This window comes from Dipodomys ordii, unplaced genomic scaffold, assembly GCF_000151885.1.
Source record: "Dipodomys ordii isolate 6190 unplaced genomic scaffold, Dord_2.0 Scaffold59, whole genome shotgun sequence".
Classification (NCBI taxonomy): domain Eukaryota; kingdom Metazoa; phylum Chordata; class Mammalia; order Rodentia; family Heteromyidae; genus Dipodomys; species Dipodomys ordii.
Genome location: NW_012267275.1, coordinates 1,605,330 through 1,619,127, shown reverse-complemented (window position 1 = coordinate 1,619,127; position 13,798 = coordinate 1,605,330). Strand labels below are relative to the sequence as shown.

The 13,798-nt window shown below is 35.0% G+C and overlaps 1 protein-coding gene across 8 annotated transcripts in view; it reads left to right on the top strand.

Annotated features, from left to right (window-relative positions):
- The window catches only part of Fam172a (family with sequence similarity 172, member A), a 333,594-nt gene that overhangs the window by 95,346 nt on the left and 224,450 nt on the right, over positions 1-13,798 (top strand). For all 8 annotated transcript variants that reach the window (XM_013022091.1, XM_013022088.1, XM_013022086.1 and 5 more), the window contains one exon: positions 2,186-2,377. In XM_013022091.1, the coding sequence (XP_012877545.1) occupies positions 2,186-2,377 (192 nt within the window). The remainder of the gene's footprint in view (positions 1-2,185; positions 2,378-13,798) is intronic.

Below are 13,798 nucleotides of genomic sequence, written 5' to 3'. Positions count from 1 at the left end.
TTTGAATCAGCTTGAGTAATTTGGGAGTGGATTCTATGGGATTCTTTTAAGTGTGTGTGTGTGTGTGTGTGTGTGTGTGTGTGTGTAGACTCAGAACCACTGAGGCTTCATTGTTATTGTACAGGGACAGCTTTGCCCGTTACTTTTTCTCTCACCACTTTCTTTAGCCACTTCAAGTGGTTCTCCATTTTTATGTAATGCTCTTAGGCCAAAGAGAGTTTTTCTTCCCAAGCCTCTTTTCTTCTGGCTCTCACCAACTTCTGTTCTTATGTGGCTTTGGTCATGTTTCCTTTCATCATCAAAATGTGTTTGGCATGTGCAGAGCATGTAAGTGAAGCTAATGTGACTGCATTTCACTTCATATCTCTTTTCCTGTATTTAGTTACTTATAATAAAGTTATATTTAAGTCATTTCAATCCTTAAAATTGTGTAGCTCTTTTGAAATTCTTAATAATTATACATTTAGTTAATCTTCAACATATGCTTTATGAAGCAGGTAACTATTTAAAGAGGATGCATTATTCAGTTAAATGCTTTTTATTAGAGGAAGTCACTGCCAAAACTGTATTCATTCTTTTATTTACTGAATACTGGCAACATGCCAGGCTTTGTTCGAGATACTGAGAATGTAACTGATTACAAGATAGGGAACTTTATGCCTTTGTAGACATATTCTGGTGGAGAGATCCTTAGGAGAATAAACAAATACAAACATATATGAACCCTACAATATATTGGAAGTTGTGTGTACTATTGAGGAAAGTGAGACAGGAAAAGAATCATAGGATTCTTGGGGAAGTATCCAAAATCAGAAGACTTTACTAGGAAGATGGTATTTTTCATAAGCCCTTTGGCCATTCTTATTTTGCTAAAAGAATTGCCTTTGGTCATCTTATTTATACAAATAGTTAAGGATTGCTGGGCACCAGTGGCTCATGCCTGTTATCCTAGCTACTCAGGAGCTGAGATCTGAGGATCACGGTTCAAAGCCAGCCTGAGCAGGAAAGTCTGTGAGACTCTTATTGCTGTCGCTCAAGTGGTAGAGCACTAGCCTTGAGCTGAAGAGCTCAGGGACAGGGCTCAGGCCCAGAGTTCAGGCCCACAACCGACCAAAAGAAAAAAAAATAGTTAAGGATCTACATGTTTTAGTAGAGAAATTTTATTATAATTTTCTATTCATATGAATAATGACTAGAAATATTTAGCATCTAGGGCATTTTAGGAATTTGAAGTTTTCGTTACTTATTTTGGTAGTTATATGCATATATAATGTTCATAAAATGGAGAACTAGTACATTATACTGTCTTTGAGTTCATCTGATTGTGAAGGTGTGTTTGTGTTACAAGCTATCAGGATGCTATGGCTAGCCTATACAAAGTCTTCCATTCCCATTTATGAAATGCCACTTAGTGTGCACTATGACAGATGAAGTAAAAGATTGGGAAATTATCCCTGTTTGAAAGTCTTATGTCTTTCAAATTTAGTTAAAAACGTAAATAATTGGCATAAACAAAATGAGTCAAAATATGCATTATTGATCCCTAAGTAACTGAATTCACAATTATTATATAACGCTATGCTTACAATCCAACTGAAAATTTTAAGTCCCTTTACCTAGAATAGTATATGTTTGAAAGTTAAGTAGTTATAGTACAAATTATAGTATTCCTGGCTACTTTATATTTTTCCAGCAAGTGAATGTTCCAGTTAAGGTTTTCTATTTTCTGTTACATGTACCATATATTTTAGATATGAAATTATTACTTGGTGATCTTGCCCAACTTACTTAAACTTACTTAGATATCAGTTTCTTTTTCTGTTGATAAATGTTAGAGGCTGAGACCAGCTTAGGCAAAGTTAGCTGGAAGTCCTATCTGAAAAACTAAAACTAAAAACAAAAGGATTGAGGCATTGCTCAAGTGACAGTTATTTTTATTTAGGATTTTATCTTGTTAAATAAGTATAATGTACAGGGTCTTATTTCCAGTATTCATTTTCATGTATTTTATATTAAATCATTATGTTTTGATCATTTGCCTGATATGTAATAGCTAATCTCAAGTGAATATTATTTTTTAAATCTGTAATAACCGGTATTTTATTGTAACCTTACCTGTTTAATCTCATTTGTGTGTGTTCTTGATCAGAAAACCTTTATTTATTTAATTTTTTTTTAATTACAGGTAGATGCCACAGAAAGTGAACCAAAGAGTTTTATCTTTATGAGTGAGGATGCTTTGACAAATCCACAGAAACTGATGGTTTTAATTCATGGTAGTGGTGTTGTGAGGGCAGGTCAGTGGGCTAGAAGGCTTATTATAAATGAAGATCTGGACAGTGGCACACAGATACCTTTTATTAAGAGAGCTGTGGATGTAAGTGCAATTTCTTTTGTTTTGGGGCATTTTATAATTCTATGTTATACATTATTTTAACCATGTGTCTTTAAAAAGTATAACCTATAAACATACTCTTCTCATCCAATTGTTACTACTTAACTTCTATGATGACTGTTCTGCATTATTTTGCAATTATGAAGAAGTGCATATATATCTTAACCCTTAATATCTTTGAAATGAGTATTTCCTATTCTACATTTTGTTTTTTATTATGTAAAATGCCATTTAAAATATCAAATATTTATTCATCAACATTGAAAGTACTTCTGGCAAAAAGATCATAATTGTTTTTGTAAGACTTTGCTTAACAAATTTAATGAAGTTGAAGTCTAAAGGAGATCTGCTAGCTTAGACCAGTCTCTTGTTGTTTAAAGGAAAAACAGAGAAAAACTCCGATTTTTTGTCATTAATAAAACTGCAATACCCAAAAATAAGATGCTGTAATCATAAAACAAACAAAATGGAAAATTTCTTTATTTTTATTAAATTCAAACTTTTCAAAAATGGTTATCTTAAAATTTTGCACAAGGCTTTATTTTTTACTGTGATAAATAATAAGGTGTTTTTCTGACCCAGTATTGTTAGAGCTTAATGTTCATTTCGAGTTGCTTTAGTTTTTATTCTTAACTTCTGTATTGAAAGCCAACTTTGTCAAAGAATGGATGAGTAGGAATCTTCCTCAGGAAAGTGTGGTGTCATATAAAAAAATTTAATATAAGATTACAAAAGTATTTAGGAAGAGTATGTATGTGTATGTATAAATATATATATAGATACATATAAATGTACTTAAGCTTTTTTGTTTCTAAGATTGATATTAATACATGTTTGTGATTAAAGTTGGAAAAGTTTCCTGATTATACTGACTCTGATCAGAAAATATCAGGTCTCAGCCCAGGTCCTAAAAGACATTTTTGTTAATAGATTTTAGTTAATATTTTGTAAAAGCTGCGAGTTGAGTTACTTAGGTTAATTACATTTTTTTCAGTTTTCATAAACAAGGAAACTGTATATTCACTTTTGGCTTGGTTTCTAATTTCAATTATTCATTAGTATTAAAATAACTGAATATTTCATTAAGTAAAGTTTTCGACTGAAGCAGTGCACCATTAAACTATTTTAAACTATTTCACATTTCAGGATTTGTACAGATAACTTGATAGATAAAGATTGCTCTTCAGTTTTTGTATGTTTGAATTCATGAAACTAATAAATTTCTATTTCTACAATTTTTAATTTATTTTTATTGTAAAGGTGATATATGAAAGGGGTATAGTTATTTAAGTCAGGTAATGAATACCTTTTTTTAAAACCATGTCATCTCTTCCCTTATTTTCTCCCAGTTTTTTCTTTTTAAGAATTCGTTAATTGAAATCTCTATAGGTTAAAAAGAAGAAGAAGAAGAAGATTCCCTGGGCCATCATTATTCCTGTTTTTCAATTTACACAGAATAACATTAGGACTTTTCTCAATATATCATCTTCCTGACGCTCCCAGATATGAGGGTAGGGACAGAATGTGTTCACTTAAGCTAGCCATCTACCAGAGCAGTCACTGTCTCACCAAATCCCTGTAATGGGCTTAAATCTTCTTGGGAAGACATAGGGTTATCCTGACACTAGATTTGACAGTCTGTCACTAGGGTTATCTAGGTTACCTTGTGATTGAATCTCACCTTCACCTTTACATTCCAGAGAGCAGCAAACTGTGTGCTGCTTTTTTTCAGTTGCTTCTGTTTCTCCATGATTTTTTCTGCTGTCTTGCTCCCTCTGCCTGGTTCCCAGTGTTCCTCCACCGTTTCCCTCTTCAGGATGTAAACTCTCTTGTGTTATCTGGCTTTTCTCATTCATGGAGTCAGAACAGTGGATGTTTCTAATATATCATCTTTTCCCACCTCTTTTTAATTTGTTTGACGTAGGATCTGACTGACTTGGCTGGAGCTGGACTAAAACATGTTCCTCCTGCCTCTGCCTCCTCAGTAGCTGGGAATACCTGTATGTACCACTGTGGCTGGCTTTGATCTGTCGTGTGGTTCCTTGGTATATGCTCTCCTTTTGTTGGAACCATCAAAGAGTTCATACAAAATATAATTTCAAATCTTGCATTTCTTAAAAATGCATTTAGTCTACTTTTCCACTTGAATAATTCAATAGGCATCAATTTACAGGTTGAAAATAATTTACATTCTGAAATTTGAAGGCTTTTTAAAAATTATCTTTGTTTTTTTTTAAATTTAGGTTTGGTTTGGGGAGCTTTTGTGCTGAAGGCTAGTGCTCTGCCACTTGAGCCATGGCTCCAATTCTGGCTTTTTGGTTTTTAATTGGAGATAAGAGTCTCATGGACTGCCCTGGCCAGGCTGGCTTCACTCTGCAATCCCAAGATGAGCCTCCTGAGTACTGATTACAGATGTGAGCCACTAGTGCTTGGCCAGGTATATATTGTTATAATTGAAAAGCCTAGTACCATTCTGACTGTTGTTTACTGTGGAATCTTACTCTCCTCTCTGATAAGCATTAAATCATATTCCCAGGTATAGTGGTTCATACCTACATTCCCAACAATAGGAAGTAGAGGTAAGAGGACAGTGAATTCAAGACTAGATTGGGTTGCATCATGAGACACTGTCTCAGAATTTTTTTTTTCAGTATTTGTTTACTTTTGCTTTTGATTGGTTCTTCTTGGCAGTTAGTGTGGGTTTTTTTCTGCAGTTAGAATACGCACTCATGATCCTTAATGTTGGGAAGCTTTTTGTGGGAAAATTTTTGCTTAGAACAATTTATTTGAGCCTTGTTTCTTTTCTCTTTCTCTTCTGTGTTCTGATGTCCTTATTCCAGCCCTTTTCTGGATAAGTTCTACAAAGAAAAAAAAAACTCGTTATCTATTACAGGTCTAGCCACCCAATGTGAGATTATAATCTGCTTTGTACTTGTACTTGTTAATTTGGGGAGGAGGTTGGTCATGAATTTAAAACATGTGTCTCTGCTTTTAGTCATAAGCTTACCTCTTATTTCCACAGTATCTTGCTTACGTCTCATTTCTGAATCATTCTCAACTTTTCCAGGGTAATGGAAGAAAGGTGATAAGATAATACAAGTAAGCTAGCTTACTTATTTTTTTCCTCTGATTGGTACACCTGTAAAACTGATTGTTTGCAGGGTTAGAATTTTTCATGAATTTCATGGGGTCCTGTTGTATAACGATCTAGAACAGGATATGACTTTTTTCCTAATAAGTTGGATAATAAACTTTTTGGTTATACTTCAGCTCGTACCTATAAATTCCTGTTCTATCACTTGTATATTACAAATTGTATTTCAACAATATCCTACAAACATGGTGATGGGAAATTTTCATAAGATTTTAATGACTATGATGAGTATTACATAATAGAAAATAAGAATATTATATTAAAATAAGGCATAATTACTTTTCTAATAGGAATAATATATAGCAGCTTATAAGAAAGTATTGAATTCATAATGCAAGCACAATAAAGACTATGGCAAGAAATACATGTTTAACTTCTCAGAGACCTCAATCAAAACAATTGCACAACATTTTAAAATAAATATTTTGGACTGGGCGCCGGTGCCTTATACCTGTAATCCTAGCTACTCAAGAGGCTGAGATCTGAGGATCGCGGTTCAAAGCCAGCTCATATAAAATTTTCTGTGATAATATAGTTATTGGCTTGATTATTTCTGAAAGATTTTACAATTCAGTAAATGTTTAACTATAAACCTGAAACCATCTGCTTAAATAATTATTTTTTCCTTTAAAAATTAAATTTAAGTCACTGAATTTCCTTTAAATGCTCATTTTGGGGTGCATGAATATGAAACTATTGAAGCCAAGGCCAACAATTCTAAATTATAAGAGTATACTTTAGACATAATATAAATTAATTAAATAAAATGTGTTATTTTTTCCATTATAGACTTCATAAAACATGTTTGGAGTAAAAACTTGAAGAAGGTTAAAGCTTGGTACATTTCTGAGCTGATAAGACATACGAGGTCACACCAGCTCTCACACCACCAGCAAAGAAACAGTGAGATGACAGCTCTAGTGTTTGGAGAGAGGCTGCTAATGACAGCTTATTCCTTTATGATTTCAACCCCTGACAGAAGACAGGTCTGCTTGTTGCATCATGGCAGGTATATCATTACCTTCTGGCCCTGTCAGTCATGACTGAATTGGGAGAAAAACTGTGTTCAGTTTTGAAAATCCAATTACTTTCTGGAATTTTGGTCACAGTTTCTGAGAAGAATAAGATAAGGTACTCTGTGATAGACCCTTTTGTCTATAGATTGTTTCTGATACTGAACTAATCAGCAAAGCAGCAGTAATGCCAGAACTTAAGTTCTTCCTAGAGTCTAGCAAAAAGTTAGCTACTGTAGTACAGAGAACCATGATATCACCCCAAGAAAAAATATTTCAAGGCTTTTTATGACTAATATCTGTACCTGATTTCAAATAACTTTCAAAGCAGACCTAGACTTATTCACTAAGAACAAGAGGAAAAATACAGGGATTAAAAATGATTAGGGACTATTTTTACATGAGAAATGATGGTTATAATTGTAATTTGTTTATAGTTGGTCTTTGATTGCTAAATTACATATATACTTGAATTCTTCAGGCTTTTTGGGTGGCAGTCTAATAGGTCACTCTTGAGACTTAGAAAAAGAGAGGGTGTGAATTTTTGTAAGTATGTCAAAAGCCTTGGGGTTTTGTAAGATCAGAATTTCAGTTCACATCCAGATGAGTTTCAATGCGTAGAAAGGGAACATAAAAATTCTTATTTAGTTTCTGTGGCATCCTTTAGAATTGCTCTAATATCTTTTCCAAATCTTTTTTTTGCTCGGTCTTTACACTACTATGTCTGGGATCTGGATCCTTTTTGTCCTTTTGATTTTGTCCTTTGATTTTGTTTGAACTTCTGATCCCTGTTTGGTGCTCCTTCCTTGAATCAGTTAATGTAGGGTGAATTGCTGAATCAGAGATGTCTGGGGAGGGAGTGTTTGAGTCTATGTGGATAGAATGTGAACCTCCTGTTGTTATAATCAATGTTCTGTACACTTTCAAACATTAGAGAAGCCACAATGTAATCTGGAATCAAACATTTTATAAAAAATATATTTTTATTATAAAGATACTGTATAGAGGGGTTACTGTTACATGAGTAAGGTAATGTGTATATTTCCTATCCAGCATTGTTTTCCCCTACCATCCTTTACCTCCTCACCTCCCAAACTCCTCCCTCCCCCTCCCAAAATGGTAAAGTTTGTTTTCAACATAGTGTCTTGTATAGCTCATTGCTACAGTGGGTCAACAGCAGCAAGAAAGATAAAACCACTTGTGTCCCTATCTTGGGGTTCATTTTGCTTAGAATCATCTTATGTAGTCATATGTACGTAGCTTTTGACTTTTTGTTTGTCCTAGACATATACTAGTTACTGCAAATAAGGGAAACCATGGGACCTATGTTTCTTTGGGCTTGGTTTATTTCACTTAAGATAATTTTTTCCAAGACTTTCCATTTCCTAACAAATTGGGAGGTGCCATTCTTTCTGATGGAGGCATAGAATATATATATATATATATATAAAATATATATATATTATAAATATATATAAATTCTCTCTCTCTCTCTCTCTATCTATCTATCTATATATATATATATCACATTTTCTCAATCCATTCATCTACTAAGGGGCATCTGAGTTGGTTCCAAATCTTAACCATAGTGAATAATGCTGTTACAAACATAGTTGTGCTGGTAGCTTTAGTATGGCCTTGTTTGTGATCGTTTGGGTAAATGCCCAAGAGTGGGATTGTTAGATCATAGGGGAGCTCTATGTGAAGTCTTTTGAGGAACCTCCATACTACTTTCCAAAGTGGTTGAACAAGTTTACATTCCCACCAACAATACAGTAGGATTCCCATTTGGCCATATCCCCTCCAGCATCTGTTGTTATTAGATTTCTTGATTATATCCATTCTAACTGGGGTGAGGTGGAATCTCAATGTTGTTTTGATTTCCGTTTCTTTTATGGTTAGAGAAGTTGAGCTTTTTTCATGTGTCTATTGGACATTCTCATTTCCTTTTCAGAGAAGTTTCTCTTTAAGTCTTTAGCCCACTTATTAATTGGGCAGTTGTTTCTTTGAGGATTTGTTGTTGGCAGAGTTCATTTTTTGAGTTCTAAGTATATTTTAGATATGAGACCCTTGTCCATTTTATGGCTAGTGCAGATCTTCTCCCAATCTGTGGACTTTCTATTGATCTTGCTAGCTATGTCCTTTGCCATGCAGAAGCTCTGCCTTTTCATACAATCCCATTTGTCTAACCTTTCTTTGATTTGTTGTGGTTCTGGGTCTTTATTTAGAAAATTTCAGCTCTGCCAAGGAGCCCTAGAGTTCCTCCTGTTCCTTCTTGTAATGTTTTCAGGGTGTCTGCTTTGATCTTGGGGCCTTTGATACATTTGGAGTTGATTCTGGTGCAGGGTGATATATAAGGATCTAGCTTTAATTTTCTACAGGTGTTTAACCAATTTGCCAGCACCATTTAATGAAAAGTCTTTCTTCCATTTTATTTTTATTTTTTGGCGCCCTTTTCGAAGATTAGGTCGGTAAAGGTCTGTGGATTCATTTCTAGGTCTTCAGTTCCATTCCATTGGTCCTCAAGTCTGATCTTATGCCAGTACCAAGATGTTTTGATTACTATGGCTTTGTAGTAGCGTTTGATATTTGGTATTGATATTCCTCTAGCACTTTTCTTTCTGCTAAGGATTGTTTTTGCTATTCAGGGTATTTTTTTATTCCATATGAACTTTTGTGCTGGTGCTTCTATTTCATTGAGGAATGAGGTTGGGATATTGATGAGTATTGCATTGAATTTGTAGATAGTCTTTAGCAGTATTGCTATTTTCACAATGTTAATTCTCCCAGTCCAGGAGCAAGGAAGATATTTCCACTTCCTTAGTTCTGTTTAATTTCCTTTTTCACATTTTTAAAGCTTTCATCATAGAATTCTTTCACTTCTTTAGTTAACTCCTATGTATTTTATTTTTTCTGAGGTATTACAAAAGGAGTTACTTTCCTGATTTCAGCCGCGCTCTTCGCATTGTTGGCATACAGAAAAGCCATTGATTTTTGAGGGTTAATTTTATACCCTGCTACTTTGCCAAAGTTTCAATTCAGCTTGAGTAACTTGGGAGTGGAGTCTGGGATTCTTTAAATACATTTTTATGTCATCTGCAAAGAGGGAGTTTTAGTTCGTGTTTCCCTATTTGGATACACTTTATGTTTGCATCTTGTCTTATTACTCTAGCTAGATAGTCTAATACTAAATTGAAAAGAAGTGGAGAAAGTGGACATCCTTGTCTCATTTTTGAGTTTAGAGGAAATGGCTTTGGCTTTTCACCATTAAGTGTAATGATGCCTCTAGGTTTTTCATACACAGCCTTTATTATATTGAGGAATGTTCCATGTATTCCAAGTTTTTCCAGAGCTTTCATCATGAAAGGGTATTGGATCTTGCCAAGTGCTTTTTCTGCATCTATTGAGATAATCATGTGGTTCTTATCCTTGCTCTTGTTATGTATTAATTGATTTGTGTATATTGAACCAGCTTTGCATCCCTGAAATGAATCCTGATTGATCATGGTGTGTGACTTTTTGATAAGTTGTTGAAGTCGATTGGCCAAAATGTTGAGAAGTTTTGTATCGATGTTCATCAAAGAAATGGGTCTATAGTTTGGTGAGTCCCTGCCTGGTTTTGGGATGTGGATTATGATAGCTTCATAGAAACAATTTGGTAGTCAACCTGTTAAATAACTTTCCTATACCTTTTACTTCATCTCTAGGCCCTCCTCTACACCCATTAGCCTTAAATTAGGCTTCTGATGGTGTCTTCTAAATGTTGAATAAATATATCATATTTTTTGGATTTGTCTTGAATACTTGTTTTTTTTTATAAAGTCTAACTTGTCTTCAATCTCAGAGATTCAGTCTTCCCCATGGGCTAACCTATTGTCAAGACTTTCTGCTTTGTTTTTATTTCCTTCTAATTGTCAGATTTGATGGCTTCAAATTCTTTGTTGGAGCTTTGTTTTAGATCTTGTATGGACTTCCTTACCTCCTTCATTTGTTTTTCAGTGTTCATTCTCCAGTCCCTTAGTTGCTTGGTTATAGTTTCATTGGACTCCCTTTCTTTGTGTTGGGCTTCATTCAGCATTCCCCTTGTGGCCTCTATGGATTCCTCCAGCTTTCTGTTTGTGGATTCCATGAATGCCTTATTAATCTTTGTTTATTCTTACCTGCTCATGCAATTCCTCAGTTAATCTTTGATTAGCCTCCTCACCCTCGCAGAGTTACTGTATTAATCTTTGGTTAGCTTCATCAAGCTCATGCATTTCCCTATCATGCTCATACAGAGACCTTTACAGACTTTCAGACATTTCATTAAGCATGTTTACCACTAGTGTTCTTAGAGCATTTTGGGAACTCTCCTCTGGATTATTCATTAATTGCTCTGTTGCCTGATTATCATGAGTGGGAGTTGAGACACCTGGACTTGCCATTATTCTTGTGTTTCTCCGGCTTCTTCTGCCCATTTCAGTATGAAACCAAAACAAATTCTGTACTAGAACACTGTTTTAAGGAACACATCTATCAGGTTCCTTTGGCCTGTTCTATGGCTCCTATTGTCTTCTTCCAGGGTTATGGGCTAGCTGCTCTGGCCTAGTCTTTGTCAGTATCAAAGATGGAGTTCTTCTCCGGTGGTAGGGGAGGAGCTACCTTCCCACTGCTGCTCTGTGAGAAGGAATGAGGATATCTTGTGGGGTACTCAAGCCTTTCCCTTGGTTTCCAGCTGTCAATGGTTTGCGACTGTCTATGGTTTGTGACTGTCTGTGGTCAGCAGTCTGAAGATTTCTGCTCCTTGTCAGTTCTTGCTGGCTGTGAGTAGAATCTGCTCGCATACCTCCTCTGGCACCTTTGTGCCAGGCCCGTAGTGTTGCAGCAGCCGCCATAGACACCATGAGTACTTGAATCTATCTCCTTAACGAAGCTGCCTGAATTTTTCCTGTCTGGCCAAACTCTGTACTGTGATGGCACACTTGGTGTGACACTCTAGCCTTGGACTTTTCACTGGAACACTAAAAACTGGTTCCTATGGGAGAACTTGTTTAGCCCCCAGCTTCTCCTCTGCCATCTTCCTCCGGACACCTGGAATCAAACTTTTAATGTAACTTTCCTAGACAAGATGGTTGTCATTAAATCAAATGATTATCTGACCATTCTTTAACCTAGGACATTCATAGCGTTTGGGGAATAATCTAAACTTTTACTTGATATACTGAAATAATAAATTATGAAAGTAGCTATTTGCTTATGAAATTAATAGTTTATAACTTTATACCTAATCCAGTGATCTGTAAGTATATTGCCTTTACTATTAATTGAAATAAGACATTGAAGATAACATTATGTAGTTCACTAATTTGTGGGTACATAATTATTTGCTTCATAATGGAAGTTGTTCAGTAGCATTTCATGCACCTGACACTACTTGTTTCTAAATTCTGACATTATTCCATTTTATTCAACAATAACACAACATAATGAAAAGGTATTTCAAAAATACTAATACCAGTATAAATGTCCTTCTTTGATACATATTAGAAATTTTAACAAACTCCTAATTTATAAGTTAGACTTAATATGAAAAAAAGACCTATTAGTTTCTTATTTCTTATTTTCAGGTGACTTTCTTAAATTCAGATCAAGTGTCAGCAGTAATTTGTATGATATCAATACAGTGTTTTAGCATCATACAGGCTTTCATAGATAGAAAACTAATTACTACTTAAATTTTGTAACAAGTTTTTATCATAACTAGGGTGAATATTGGTCTACTCTGTATATGTAAAAATCTTAAAATGAAGTGTTATAGTTTACTCCTAATGATAACATAACCGACAACCCATACTACCTAGTATGCATTAACATCTCTAAGATACATGTCGTTGTTTTGTTTGTGTAGGCTTTATTAGTAAGGAAAGAAGATGGTACCTTTGTGAGATGGATTTACAGGGGTGCATATGTTCTATGAAGTTTGAGATTTTTGGAATAAATGTAGATAATTAAGAACAAAAATAACAGTGTGTTCTGTGTTTTACATGTTTTAAAACCCTGATACAAGATGGGCACACCTATAATCCTAGCTATTCAGGATACTGAGATCTGAGGATCAAGTTTTGAAGCCAGCCCTGGCAGGAAAGTCCATGAGACTCATATCTACAGTTAACCAATAAACTATTTACAAAAAACTGGAAGTGGCACTGCTACTTGAACACAATACATTTTCAAGGTCACTACATTTACCCTTTGTCAGATTGTAAGATTTTAAGCCATTGATTAAGAATGGCAGGTGGACCCATTGCAACAATGAGATGTACAAGACCTTATGTTGAAAAATGGACTTTACAACTTTGGTGCGGGGAGGGGGATGGGGGTGGAGGGTGGGAGAGGGGTGCCAGAGGAGGGGTGTGGAGATGGGAAGGGATGGGGAGGGGAAACAAAGGAGGAGGCAACAATGCTTGATGAGAAACGTACTCATTACCTTACCCATATAATTGTAACCTCTCTGTACAGTATTTTCACAATAATAAATAAATACATAAAATAAATAAATAAAAAAAGATACACATTTAAAAAAAGAATGGCATAGTTTAGCAAACTTATTTTTAGCTAGAGTTTAAATTACATTATAGTATAATTTTAAGATTCTGAATGAGAGTAAGTTATTTTATAATTCATGATTTTATCACAAAATTATAGAATGAGAGGATTAATACTTGGATTTTTTTTTTTTTTTTTGGTGGTGGTGGTGGTGGTGATAGGACTTGAACTCAAGGCCTGGGGCTATCCCTGAGCTCTTTTACTCAAGGCTTGAGCTCTACCACTTTGAGCCATTGTACCACTTCCAGTTTTCTGGTGGTTAATTGGAGATAAGAGTAGCAGGGACTTTTCTGTCCCCACTGGCTTTAATCCACTATCCTCAGATCTGACTCATGAGTAGCTAGGCTTAAGCCATGAACATCTGGTTTACATCATTCTTTTTTTTTTTTGTTATTTGTTTTAAAATGGAGTCATACAATGTAGCCCAGGAGTAGCCTGTTGGCCTAGTACTCTATGTTGACCAAGTTGGCTTCAAACATCTGCTTCTTATGTACAATATATGTACTATCATACCTAGGGAAAGTTAGTAATGGTCTTTTTTTCCTCCCCAGAAGTTAATGAATTCCACCATCAATGCCTGATGCAGGAGGAGGTAGGCAGGAGGTCATCTGCAGCTGCAAGGAGACTCTCTCTCTCTCTCTCTCTCTCTCT